Raw genomic sequence first — 14,308 nt, 5'->3', positions numbered from 1 at the left:
CATTATAAAAATTCGGTGAATAGGCAGGCCTGGAAGTTGTCTCCCCCTGGTCGAGTTCACCTCCAGACCCAGCATACCTTTCCTCTCGGGTCTAGGCAGATGTCATCACAGCCCGACGTGCAAACGAGGGATCTTGGCTCTTCACCGTCTGTGGGTCCACCAGTGGCTGCCCCCCAACCGGGCTCTGCCACCCAACTGGCAGCCCCTACTCCACTGCCACCTGCCTTCCTCCTGACGCCACCCCTGGCATCCCCTTGTTCCCAACCCTAAGTACCTCAGCCAGAGGCAGAACCTGCCCTCGCTTCCCCTCCCATGACTGAGAGGTGGGAGCCAATTGCCAAGGCTTGTCAAAGGGCTTGAGAGACACACCCTCCTGACCCGCCTTGGGAAGACAGGCCCTAAAAGGGAACAGAGATCACGGCGGAGCTGCAGAACTGCCCTGCCGCCCACGGCCAAGGACTCTGCCCTCAAGGCCTTGGGAGCCTGCTGGTGGCCCTCACCTGCTGCTGCAGGTGCGAAAGTGGATTTTTTAAAGGAATGACAATCACTGACAAACGTGCAAATACGTTAAGAGCAGCGATATGGTGGAAGGTAAAAGCAGAAGTGTATGTTTTTTAAATTCTCCACTGCATGAATATCTGCAGGTGCGATTGCTGCCGAAACAAACCAACCAACAGACTAGCCGAGGGAACTGCGGGACGGGGGCAGCTGTCAAGATAAACGGTGGATTAAGTGTGAAGCCAGAACTCCCGGTCTGATGAGAAAGGCTCCCCTGGGGCGTATGACCCTTCCTTTCCCAAGTCCACTGAGCGAACACACTGGGTTATTTATGAGAGACGCTCAGGGCAGCCCAGAAATGTCAAAGGTCAAAGGCCACATTCTCAGGCTTGGCACTGAGAAGCTCTGAACCCAGCCGGAGGGCCACCTGCCCTCGTTCTAGGCCTGCTCCCACCAGGGGCTCCAGGGCCCAAGAAGCAGAGGTGGAGCAGGCGGGGTCCCCACGCCAGCCCGACCCAGGCCACGCGGGAAGGACAGCACAGCGTCCCACGTCTGAACCTGGAGCAGCACAAACGGCGTCTCTGTGCGGGCGCCGTGGCCGCGAGGCTGGGGCAGGTTCAGGAGGGGCTGAAAGGCAGCCAGCGAGAGCCTCATCTCCAACGGGGCCCGGACCAGGCCCCAGCCGGTGGCCTCCAGCCCCAAACTCAGCAACCGTGTGGGTTTATCAGCCATCAGGGGCTGCAGATCAGGCCTGAGAGCAAGTCTGGGGCAGAGAGATTCACCCCCAGACCCAGGCACCAGGCATCAGGCTCAGGGGGTCCCAGCACCTGCTGTGTTGAGGGGAGCTTGGGTGTCACTGCCCTGGGGGGCTTCCTCCCCACGACCAACACTGACTCCCCAGGCTGCACACACTGGGAAGGGTAAATCGAGGCATCGGCCTGATGGGAAATGACACCTGTGGGATCAACACGTTTTTCCTGTTTACCGGCACTGAAATTCTGGACAGCGAATTAAACTATGAAGAAACAGGGGGAAACTCAGCATTTACATTTAAGACTTTGGTCTGTTCCATCCAATCCTTTTTGTGTGCATTATTCTCTGTATAGTCAAGATTAGGGTTTAAAATATGCCTTTTTGTAACCAATATCATGAGTACTTGTCATGTAATTAGTGATGTTTGTGGTGACCTGATGTCTCACCATAGGGATACAACACGGTTATTTAATTATTCATCTTTTAAAGCATTCAGATTTTCTCCCAAATTTCCAGTCTACTAGGTAACACTGAATTTTTTTCATTCTTTACTTAGATCTTTGCTAGTCTTTGCTTCTTAAGAAACAAGCTTTTCTTATTTTCATTGGAGCAACATAATTCGTGATTATCTAGTGGCTCTGTCATGGGAAGACTTTTTAAAACAAGGGTGTTTTGTTTGCTGTGCGATTGGTTTTCTGTGACATGAACTGGCAGGAAAATAGAAGGACCATCACGTCACCCGTCATGTAACAATTTGAGGAAGCTTGTTGTGCAGAAGACAAAGCCCAGTCATGGGGGCTCTTCTGCAGGGAACATGGGGCGCCCACAGATTCTGCAGAGGCACCGACCCAGCACCTGACAGGTTTACTCTGGCACAGACCAGCCACCACACATGTGCCCAGGGGTGTCACACACATGGTGAAAGCGGCCACACACATGGGGCAAACATCGGCCAGCCTGCGTCCACTGTTGGGTCCAAAGGGCCCAAACCTTCATTTTTGTTCCTAAAAATTTTTTCTCGTCCCCAAGGGGTATTTAAAGAGAAAGGTCTGATTTTTTCCTCTCCTGGGTTTTAAAATCTTTAATCTCCTCCTTATTTGTTTCCAGAAAGGAAGCAGGACTTTTGCGTAAAGAATGAAATGATGGCGTAGTTTCCGTTCGTGGGCACCTGTTAGGATCCAGGAGGCAGGTGCTCTGTCACTCGACACCGAACCTGAATTCCCCATCTCTCATTCTCCATCAATGGAGTCATGTGCAGACGTGCTTAGCAGGGAGTGTCTGCAACTTACCCTGACATGCATCCAAAAGAAAAAAGATGGGTTGATGGATGGATAGAGAGCTGAATAGATGAACCTAAACTGAAGGGGTTGATATGTTCACTGCAGGTTCTTTTACCTTTTCTGTGTGTTTGAACATCTTCCTAACACATTGTTATATTAAGGGTACGTTTATGGAAACCAGTATTAACAACAGTCATTCTCTGTGGTGTCAGGAAGGAGGAAGTAAGACCAGGCAAGTAAATTGTTGGCATGGAGCGCGACGTGGAGCAGTAAGTCAGGGTGTCCTGTGCTGACATTGTCACAACACCCACTAGACACTAACACTGCTTTAGGGAGGAAAGTAAAATCGGACACTCAGCATTAGCGAGTAAGTAGTTCAAGGGCCGAGCGAGTTCCCATCAGTGCTGGGTTTGAGCAGGTGTTGGGGGCCCCTCCCCCCGCCTCCCTCCAGGTTCTCAGGGACGGAGCCCGGGAACGTGCCCCTGCACCAGACAGGGCTCTCACCTGCCCCATCCACACCCTGCCTTTTAAATAAACGGCTTGTCTCAGACCAGTTTAGCTCTGCAGAAAATGGACAAAGGGGCGCAGAGCTGGCGGCTTCCCTGAGTCCAGTCACCCACCAACCCCCATCAGCATCTCACGTTGGGCTCGTCTGTTCCAGGTAAAGACTGCACCATTGTATTCTAAGTGCTGCTGCACCATTGTATTCTCAGTGCTCTGTCCAGATCGCCTTAGCGGTTGCCTGATGCCCTCTTTCTGCCCCTGGGTCCCATCCAGGATCCACGCAGCACCTGGCGGTCAGGCCTCCTCGGGATCCTCTGGGCTGTGACAACGTCTCAGGCTTCCCTTGTCTCTGATGACTTTGACAGCTGTGAGGAGACCTGGTGGGGTACAATGTGGGATGTCCCTCTGTCGGGACTTGTCTGATGCTTTCCTCCTGCTTAGACTGGGGTTATGGGTTTGTGGAGGAGGAGCATGGAGGTGAAGGTCAGTGCTGCATCCCATCAACGTGACCTGTCACTGCGGATGCTGACCCTGGTCGCCTGGCTGTGGTCGTGTTTGTCGGGGTTTCTTCACGGCAAGGTCACTCTTCCTCCCGCCGTCCATTCCGTCCTCTGTCCTAGGAAGTCACTGCGCAGCCCACCCTCAAAGGGTGGGACTTGTGCTTTACTTCCCTGAGGGCGGAGGACATACATAGATTATTTGGAATTTGTCTATATGGGAGATTTGTCTATTCTCCCCAGTGAACTGATTCATCCAATCATTTATTTACATCAGTATGGACCCTTGGATGTTTATTTTACACTTTGGCTTATAATCCAATACTACATTATTTATTTGTCACTTTGGCCATAGGGAGCATTTCCTGTGTCCCCCTGACATGCCCCCATCCTTTTGATCTCAGAGTATTTTCCCTTTTTTGTACTATAGAATGCCGCCCCAGGCTCATCTTGTATATTAGCTGCCTGAGTCCTAAAATCAGCCACTTCCCCATGGAGTTCTGGCCCCTTTTATTGGAAAATGGTTTTAGAAACCACTATCTGGGCACTGAGTGTGCTTGTTGCTACTGGGGTGTCATTGATTCTGGGTTTGCTCAGTAACAGAGCTAGGAAATAGGAAATACACGTGTGTGTACTTGCATTTTATTAGTTAGTTCTATATGTAGAAATACATGTGTCTACATCTTTATATATAGAAATATTTCCATACGTATAATTATTTTTGCATTATCCATCTGTGCCTGTATGAAGCTAAACGTGAGTTCATACTGATTAGTCACAGGGGAAAACCAAGGCAGGCTTCTCTCCAACAGAGCCCCGTGGCCAGCATAGGGGGGAGGCCTGAACTGTGGGAAGGGGAGCCCTGGGCGGGGCCTCTCAGGAACTGCGAGGCCTGGGGCTCCTCTAACCTCAGCTGGAGGATGGAGTCAAGGTCACTCAGGCTTCTGCGCAGGATGGCACAGGGGCCGTTGCTCCTGTTGATGTTTTTGTTGTGTTCCCTACAAAATGACCTTGATGACAGGGACCCTCAGACACCATCACGGGTAACTACCCCCCCTGCAGTGACCCAGGCCAAGGCCAGGTGAGGGGGCTTGGTGCTAGCACCCAGGGGAGCCTGTGTTCCCATCAGGTTTTACCGAAGCACAGGGGGTACGTTTGTTTCATAGCTGATCTCTCTGCCATTCAGACCTAACTCACAAGGTTTATTTTTTTTTCATGGCTTAAAATAGAAGGGTTGCTTTAAAAGGGGGAGGGGAGGTCATAAAAATGCTCCTGGAGCTAAACCACGTAAGGAAAGAAGCGTGCATGTGGGTCTGAGTGAGCCGTGGCCTGAGAGGCTTTCCCTCCTCCCCATGAAGCCTGCTAAACCACCACATGGCCCCTCCTCCAGCGCAGCCCCGCGTACCCGTCAGCATACAGCAAGCCGTAGACAGTCATAAATAAGGGAAATAAGCTTTGCAATGATGCAAAGAAATGTAATCCAGCCCGACAGATATTGGTGCAGGAGGAAAAATGAGCCATAAGATACCCAGAGTGCTATAAATTTCCAGAGAGATGGTTGTGGAGGTAGAGAGGGTGTCTGTCACACTCCTCAGAGGCGGGGGTCTGGCGCCAGCCTTTGTGTTCTGCCGAGGCCATCCCGGCTGTGCCGGGACCCAGCTCCTCGACCAGAGCGGAACCACGTGTCTGTGGAAGACGTGGATGTGGACTCCTCCGACCTTAGCGATTCCTGCACCTAAAATAAGCGACCGTAAGAAAAACAAAGCAAGGGGAATTCCCTGGCCGTCCAGTAGTTAGGATTCAGCGCTTTCACTGCCGGGGCCCAGGTTCGATTTCTAGTCGGGGAGTTAAGATCCCACAAGCCACGCGGCTAAAAAAAAGAAAAGAAAAACAAAGGAGGGATATATTGCAGAGAAAGTCATGTTTTTCCTAAAACTCAAACAACAGTGGGTGTTTTACAGCCCAAGGAAATGAGGACTTTGGCAAAAGCTTGTGGTAAACTCAGTCCAGGACCAGACCCTGGGAGCATCGTCTCCCAGGGGCCGGGGGAGGTGTCCCCCAGCAGGGATGGAGCACAGGACCTTGCCACATGTCACGGAGGCCTGGGGCCCAGCATCAGCCCCTGATAGGTTCCATCTGCGATGGATGCCAGTGGACCCCAGACCAGGACGCCCACTCCACACCCCGGGTCCAAAGGCCACCCCTTCATCTGCAGATTTCATGGGCCTTGCCTTCTCACAGGGTCACCCCCACCTCCTTCATCTCCACCTGACACTGAGCTACCAAAATAAATTCACAGGTAAACGCACAGAGGCAGGTGTGTGTGGAGCAGTTTCCCGGGCGCGGGGAAACCCCCCGCCCCCGAGCACTGATGCCTGAATCGCCCTGCAGGGTTTCCACCTCCTCTGGGTTCATCCCGCCCACCACACCCCAGGCTTCTTCTCCCCCCGCTCCCCGTGGGACTCTCTGCCCGTTTCTCCTGGATCTGTGCTGCCCACCATGGTGGCCCCTAACGTTTGGCTACTTATGTTTAAATTAATTAAAATTAAATGATATTAAAACTCACAGTCACACTCGCCACATCCCAAGTGCTGAGTAGCCATAGGTGGCTCGTGGCCACCACGCGGGGCAGCACAGGTTAACTGTGCTCTCCTGCCCGGCAGACACCGGCCACCCTCCTGGCTGCTCTCTCTCCTCCCTCCTGGACTCCCGAGGACTGCGGACCCCTCCCCTCCATCATGCAGGCACCACGTCCTGCCCAAACTGGCCTCCAGGTCCTTGAGGGTACCTGGCAGAGCCACCCCAGCAAGGAGCTGTGGTTGTAAACGCTTCCTTCTCGGCTACGCCTGACGCATATCCTCCTAATCAGCTCGTAGACTCTGCATAAGACGCGCGATTATCAGCCGAGGGCTTCCTGGACATGCAGATGTTTCTGACCAAAGCGTGTTGCCCTCGAGAGCTGGAAGGAAAGGCCGCTGGGCCTCGGTCATTAGTTCACTGAGTGGTCCTGCGCGGAGCCCGTGAACCTGCAGTTGCAATGCTCCGTGGTGAGCCTGGGATGGAGACTTGGGGGCCCCCCGGGGGCCTCCCCACCTCAGGGGGCAGGGACAGCCCCATGGACATATAATAGATGAGTTAGGGGTGAAAATGGTGTGAAGGACGATCAAAAAGGCCCAGCAAATGCAGAGGCAGAGAGCAGCGTGGAGAGCAAGCCGGCTCTCGCTCACTGAATCTCACCTGCATCCGTGTCTGTAGGGAATCAGCATCTTCCTTTCCTTTTCTCTTACTTTCCTTCTCTGGTTCTGATATCAAGATTTTACTAGTTTCACGAAATGGGTTTCTCTTTTCTTTATAGATGGTTCCTATTTGTTCATTTAACTCTTGGTAGAATCATTTCCAAAATCATCTTAGGGTGTAAAAGTAGATTTTTTTTAACTGTGTTTTCTTCCAGTTGCTGACCCTCCCCAAGGACACCACCAATCTGGCTCCTTTGCCAACAGTGTAGATGACTTTGGCCTGTTTTGTACTCTATGCAATAGACTCCTGTGTCTGGCTTCTTCTGTTCAACATCATGTTCCTGAGATTTATTTCATTACCGTATTGGGTACCATTGTCATTTATCCTTTTACTGTGGTTAGATGTTGGGATGACTTCCAGGTCAGGGCTCTGATGGTCGGTATGGCTACGGACATGCTTGTAGGTGTCCTTGGTGCACAAATGCATCATTTCTGTTGAGCATTTGCCGGGAGTAGAACACTTGTATCGTGTGTGTGTCTATATGTCCAGCTGTAAGCAGTGTTGCGTTTCCCAAGTAGTAACAGGATTTCACACTCTCAGCAGGACCAGATGAGAGTGTGGATTTCCACTGTGTCTCTCTTCCCTTTGAGCCATTCTTGGGTGGCATATAGCACTGTTCTTTTACAATGTACTGGGTGGGGTATGCCTGAGCCGTTCCTGGGAATGAGGGGTGTGGTCTCTCCCCACCCCCAGGCTGCCACCATGGGATCTGCCACTTTGGGGTGAGGCATGGCCAGTGGAGACAGATGGGGGTAGAAAATTCTCACCCACTCACATCATCATGGGGGCCCCATGCCTGCAAAGCGTGTGCAGCTCTCTTCCTCATCCAGGCATTTGGCGGGTTCTCTGCAGACCCCCCACACACACTCGCACACTCTGCATCCTCGAATAGAGTTTGGAATTTTCCTCGGGGGTCTGCGTGCCCCTCCATTGGGCTCCATCGGACACGGTATACGACAGCTTGGGCAGCCTGCGTCTGCCCCAAGAAGTACCCACTCCTCCTCCCCTGACCGACGGGAGGGCCGGCCCGTCCCCCCACCCCGAGAGCGCTGACCCCGGCTCCCACCCTGACGCTGCTGCCCAGCCCACCCCCGCCTTCTGGATTGTCCAGGCGGGAATGGTCTCCTGCCCTCCATGCAGGGGGCACACGTCAAGACAGACGCCCAGTGTCCCGTCGGAGCTGCTCTCAGTGGGACTGAAGGGGGAGGCGGTGCCTATGCCCCTCGTGGAGAGAACCCGGACTCGCATTCTGGTCCCTCAGATCCCCTCCCTGCCTTCACACACCCGGACCTTTGTCCCCTCGGGGCAGACGGATGGAGGGCTTCAGAACCTCTAATTCGGTTCTGCTCTCGTTTTGGAAATTAGCAAACGCGGCTGTGCGGCCCTGTCGCCATCCTGGGCCGTTGTCTGTCGTGATGTCAAACCTCTAGCTGTTGCAGGTGAGCAAAGGAAGGAAGGAAGGAAAGGGCTGAGGGAGGAGTAAGGACCTGGGCCCCCGAGCCGAGGGCCAGACAAACCTCTCAGGTGAGCCAGGCCTCAGGTGGGAGGGAGGGGCGCGCACTGGGAAGGGGGTGAGGATGGCCGCAGGTTGGGGCCAGACTGGACGCACCAAAAGCACCAGAAGAAAGGGGGCCTGGCATCTGTCAGACCAGGAGACGACCCTGCTATGAAACCAGCCCCTAAATGCTCCCAATCGCCACAGAGGGAGGAAGTGTCAGAGGATAAGGGCAGCCGAGGATGTGAATTTGACTCATTCCCCAGCAAACTGGTCATTTCTCACCCTAGAAACCTGCCCAAAATGAGCTTGAAATGTGTCTGAGGACCTTCCCGACTTCTGATGGCCGGCTCCTCTGCGTGGGTGCTTGACCTAGTGGCCGTCCCAGCCTCAGAGGCTGACGGGGGCAGCACCTGGGACGGACCTCACGCTGTATCTGGATCACGGCTCTGATGGTCAGTTCTGGCCTAAGCACATTGGTCCCAGCTGTGCGTTCTCTGTTTATATGATTTTTATTTCCTCCATTTAAATAACACTTCATTTAAAGGAGGGAGTCAGTGTTTCCATGAGTTTTAGCACCAATATTTTACTTTTGCTCTTGAATTTAAAGTTGGGTTTTCTTATTTTTTTTTTAAAGATTGATTGATTGATTGATTGATTGCTATGTTGGGTCTTCGTTTCTGTGCGAGGGCTTTCTCCAGTTGCGGCAAGCGGGGGCCGCTCTTCATCACGGTGCGCAGGCCTCTCACTATCGTGGCCTCTCTTGTTGCGGAGCACAGGCTCCAGACGCGCAGGCTCAGTAGTTGTGGCTCACGGGCCTAGTTGCTCCGCGGCACGTGGGATCTTCCCAGACCAGGGCTGGAACCCATGTCCCCTGTATTAGCAGGTAGATTCTCAACCACTGCGTCACTAGGGAAGCCCTAAAGTTGGGTTTTCTACATAGCTTTAAAACCAGGTGAGTGAGGGTAGTTATTTACCTAAAGAACCAGAGTGCATGTTTGCATGTGGAATATCCCAGTGGGCTATGTGGGAGCTCAGCGCGTCCTGGGTGGGTTGGAGGACGTTTCCCCAGGTCAGGGCGGTGGCAGCACCCAGTGCCCAGTGAGCGGTGTCTCGGGGGGCCAGGCACTCCCTGACCCTGACCTCCAGCTCTTCGACCTGAGTTAAGACTCTCTCCCTCGCCTGTGACTTATACTCCAAGCGGCGTCCATGAGGGTGGACGGCACACTCTCTGGGTCCCTCTGAGCCCCTGGCGCACAGAAGATGCTACTCAGAAACAGGCCAGTCACCTGCACTTTGTTTTCTGAGCAAAAGACTTCAAAAAAGAAAGGAACGAACTTCACTTGGTGATCTCTGGCCAAAAGGGCAGGGAAGGAAAACCAGCCGCGGGGACATTCCCAGCCTGGGGGGAGTGGGACGGCCGTTTGCAGACAGGGCCCGAGGGGCTGTCCAGTGACACACACCGTGCCCCTCCCTCTGCCCAATGTGGCAGCCCTGGGGTCGGCCTCTGGGGTCACAGAGGCCACACGGACAGAAAGCTGCCCATGGGGACCCCCTCAGGATGAGCTTCAGCGGGACCCCCATCTGTCACCGCCCCAAGGCTGCACCCCCCGGGATTCTGCTCTTTCTGGAAGGAGGGGCCACCCACTGTGTCGTCCTGTGTGTGCGTCCTTCTTCACAAGAGTTTCCTTTCAGCTGTGCAAACGTCAGCCAACCCCCAGCCACAGCCCCGCTTCTGTGCAGGGGCCCCAGGAGCTGGTTCCCAGAGACCGTGAGGCCAGGCCGCCGCCTGGGAGGGGACCCTAGGTGGACCCGAGGGCTGCGGGGCCGCAAGGAAGGAACGGGCGGGTCCCGGTAGGGGGACGCTGTGAGCTCCTGCCTCAGCCCACAACGCAGCCAGGACGTCAAGAGAATGCAGCCCAGGCCCCTCCAGGCCCAGGCAGAGTCACCCACCGAGGGGCTCCCAAACCCCTAACGCCGGAACCTGGGAGAGGTTAGCGGCTTGTTCTTGATTTAAGCTGCCCGGCTGGGGGTGATGTAGGTCAGCAGAGGACAGTGAGCCCACCTGTCAGGAGAGAGGACGGAGCGCCCGGATTCGGTCCCACGCCCGCAGGTCAGGCCGCCCAGGGCGGGCCTTGGGGAGCCCAGCCGATGCAGGCATTATAAGCAGCTCACTGGGGCTTCCAGCCACTGAGGGTCCCAAGTGCGTGCATGGACCCAGATGAGACGGGCAGCCCTCGGAGTCGGGAGCTCCCCGCGTGGTCCGAGTGCCCGGCCCGGCCTCCCGGTCGGTCGGTCTGTCTGTCTGTGCGTGGCTCCTGCAGCAGAGCCCCGGCCGGGCTGGGGTTGGGGGGCCCACCCTGACAGAGGCCGGGGGCCGGCAGGGAGGGTCCTGGAGAGTTTGGGGTGAACTCAGCTGAGACGTAGCTACTGTTGTCCTGGGAGCTTCCTGCTCACGTTCTCTTCACTCCGCTTCATCAAAGATCGTCCACAGGGAACCCCCAGGCTCACTTCCAAGCCCAAAAATTGGGGAAGAGGACATAAAACTGGCCCTCAAGAACCAGAAGTTAGAGGAAAAAATAAAAGGACACGAGCGGACCGGAGGCCCTTCTCCACCCGACGTCTCATCAGGTCAGGGGCAGAGCTGCGGAGGACGGAAAGTCATCTCCTGGTGACCTCTGAGTCTGGGACCTCGGTGTCTGAGTAAACAGGATGCCACCTCCCATCCTGCCCACAAAAGTAGAAATACACTCAACACGCATGGAAACGGGATCCGGTGAGAGTCCGGTTTCTGGAGATGGGTCCTGAGGGGGTCAGGACGTCCCACACGGGGAGTGAGCTCTGCCTTTGCCCTGACGAGGAGCACCCCGCCCTGCCGGGGGTCAGCCCTCCTCAGCGCCCCATGATGCTCCGGGGGCACCTGCCCTGCTGGCCTCCACCCTCATCTGCCATCCCTCGGGGGGCATCAGCCGTGATGTCACAGCTGGATCACACGATGGTCCCCACAGCCCAGGGCCTCCCTTGTCGAGGGGACAAGGAGGAGGGGGCTGGCCGTGGTGGAGGTGGGCTCCACCACAAAACGCCAAATCTGACACAACACTCGAAACCTCCACGTTCCCATCTGCTTCATGACCCCGAGGTCATGACCCCGAATCTCACTAAACTAACACCTCGCTATGCAATCGGGTGACCAGAAATAGAGGCGCTGGTCTCACCTCGAGTTATTTCAGTGGTGGATGAATTTCCGGCCCCGCCATGGCAGGGAGGGGGCATCGGGCACGCAGATTCCCGCGCCACCGGCTGGGGAGTAGAGTCTCGGTATCCGCAGTCCACTGAAGGAGCTTACGCCTCGGGCTCCTCTCCGGGTAACGAGAACTCCCGTTTCCTTCCCCACACCGCCGTACGCTCTAAGGATCAGAGGAGGTAAGTGTGAACACACTTTAGAAAACTGTTCACGTATCTTTACCGGGCAGAAGGGGGCCGCTGAGGTGTGACGTCCCCACCCTCGCATCCTGGTGCCCGAGACCCGGGACTCCTGTGGCTGGTGCTCAGCTGACAACTGCCGGCCTGGGTATCCCTGGGGCTTCGCTTTCTTTCCTTTAAGCTTTGACCGCCTTGCAGGGCAGGGGGGAGCAGTGGTGAGCGACAGCCCCCCCGCCTTCCCTGCACAACTCCCCCTCAGTGAGTCCCCTCTCGGTTTGCCTTGCTCATCTTGACCCCCTTTTTCCTCTCCCTCCTCCCGCTGCAGACGAACAAAGCCGTGGCCAAGGGGGACTTTCACCAGGCCAGCACCAGCTCCCGGCGGGCCCTCTTCCTGGCCGTGCTCTCCATCACCATTGGGACCGGCATCTACGTGGGCGTGGCTGTGGCCCTCATCGCCTACCTCTCCAAGAGCAACCACCTATGAGCCTCCCCGGGCGCATCGCATGAGGAGCCTGGGCCAGTTGTGTGCGGGTGCAGAGGAGCGGGGCTGGCAAGGGTGGACACACAGGTAGACACACCTGTGTGATGCTGTACAGTGTAAGTCATCGCCAATGACGCCATAAAGCCCTGGGATCTTCTGCCCATGGATTCCTTTTGTTTTCACCCTTTCATATCGTTTTCACAGCACTGTGCAGAGCATGGGACAGATGGGCACTGCTAACCCTTCCAAACGGACACTCCAAAGATCCCGACCCTCGCGGCTGTCTCTGGATGGATTCTGGTGGATTAACGCTGGTGCCAGTGCCTGGAATGCCATAGCATTAGCAATAGACAAACAGGAACATGTGTTTACTTTTATGGAATATGGTGCAACAGGCAGAGGGCAGGGGACACGTGCTCTTCTGTCTGTGGCCCCACCTGACTCCTCTGGCACTGCTCCCCAGTCCACGTGCCTTCCCCCACAGAAGGCAATGGGCTGGGCGGCAAGAGAGACAGAGCAGCTGCTGGCAGGACCCCCAGGTGTCACGGCTCTCCAGAGGGGTCCAGCCCTGAGAATGCAGAGCCAGAGTCGTTCCCAGGCCCAGAGTGTCACTCCCTCCACGCTGTCCCCAGCCTAGGAACATCAGGCCTCCTCTGGAATGTGTCCATACTCCACAGCCACCATGCGGCAATATGCAATCCTGGGGCCTCGTTGACCTGGGGCCCGGGGCAGGCCAGCCCCTCCCCAGACTCCTCCCAGAAGGACCAAGGTTTTCTCCAGGAACTCCAGGCCAAGGAGCCAAGACGCCCCCTCAGTGTAAGGACGAGCGCAGGGGGATGCTTCTACCCGCCTGCGCTGACATTCTCCTTGGTGATGACAGTGACACTAGTGATCTTACAGAGGACATGAACCTTCTCTGTCAACTAAATGAATAGCTATTTTCTTGTCATTTTTTTTTAAGTGCAACTATTGTTTCATGCTGCTTCAGTTATCAGATGAATGCTGAGAAATACGTAATCACAGACATTTTAATACCATTTCATTGCTGTTTCACGAGTGTTCATTATTTAACAAAAGTTATCTTTTAGCTTTTTTGCTTAAGACTTTTCTTTCTGATTAATATCAACCCTTGGGTTTCACTAATACCTTTTCCTTGTTGTTAAAGTAGCTGCAGAGCTGCCAGGGCTCAGCTGCTGAAGCAATAGCAGGGTGTCCTGAGATGAGAATCACAGCATCCCCAGCTTCTGACGTTCCCACTTGAACACATTAGTAAATATTATTATCCCGATACCCTCAGTGGACACAGAGGCCGTCTCTCTAGGGCAGTGGGTGGTTCCACCCACAGCACTTATAACATCCCTGCTGCCTGGGTCCCAGCCCCAGAAATCTTATGTGATTGATCAGGGGTGCAGCCTGGTGATTACAAAGTGCAGCAGAAATTAAGAACCACTGTCCTGGAATAAGGACTCAGGTTTGATCCCCTCACTTGCCTCTCTTCTCCTCGACCTTAAACATCTAATATTCTGAAAATTATTAGCACTGCTTTCCTGGGTCAAACCCGAGATCCATCAGGCACTTGCACCTATGGATGCTCCAAAAACACGCTCTAAGCAGGACACAGGGAAGATGCCCAGACATCCCAGGATGAGTCAGAGGAACCTGGTGAGAGAGGGCGGATTTGGAACCAAACCAATCTGGGTTTTAGCTGTGTGATCCTGGGCAGGTGGGCGCACTTCTCTGGACCTCATCTCTAGGGGAGGGTGACTAGTTAGGCCGCCTCCTTGGACAGCCGGTGAGTGCAGCCGGGAGGCCAGGCCCGGCCGCGGGCATGCAGAGATGGGTGGTCACGGTCACTCAGGCCCTGAGGGTACGTCCACTGGCTGGTTTGTGCCCTCCCGTCTATTCAGCCCAATCTCTTGGGTTTATTCATCGTGAGCCATTGTGTGAAATGGTCTTTGTATGTGTCCTAAATTGTCCATTTTTAGTTCAAGAGGTGCCCAAAGTTGCCTATCTTTGGATTTGATTATGTCCTCTCCCCCATCTCCTCCACCACCAGCAGGGGGCTCTACGCCAGCCCCTC

At 54.9% G+C, this 14,308-nt stretch overlaps 1 protein-coding gene across 1 annotated transcript in view; it reads left to right on the top strand.

Annotated features, from left to right (window-relative positions):
* The window catches only part of SYNDIG1 (synapse differentiation inducing 1), a 56,939-nt gene extending 44,057 nt beyond the window's left edge, over nucleotides 1-12,882 (top strand). The window contains exon 3 of the mRNA XM_059897900.1: nucleotides 12,073-12,882. Within this exon, the coding sequence (XP_059753883.1) occupies nucleotides 12,073-12,231 (159 nt within the window). The 3' untranslated portion in view covers nucleotides 12,232-12,882. The remainder of the gene's footprint in view (nucleotides 1-12,072) is intronic.
* Nucleotides 12,883-14,308: the final 1,426 nt, after the last annotated feature.

This window comes from Balaenoptera ricei, chromosome 15 (genome assembly GCF_028023285.1).
Source record: "Balaenoptera ricei isolate mBalRic1 chromosome 15, mBalRic1.hap2, whole genome shotgun sequence".
Classification (NCBI taxonomy): Eukaryota; Metazoa; Chordata; class Mammalia; order Artiodactyla; family Balaenopteridae; genus Balaenoptera; species Balaenoptera ricei.
The sequence above is the reverse complement of the archived record's forward strand: the minus strand, read 5'-3'. Positions and strand labels throughout refer to the sequence as shown.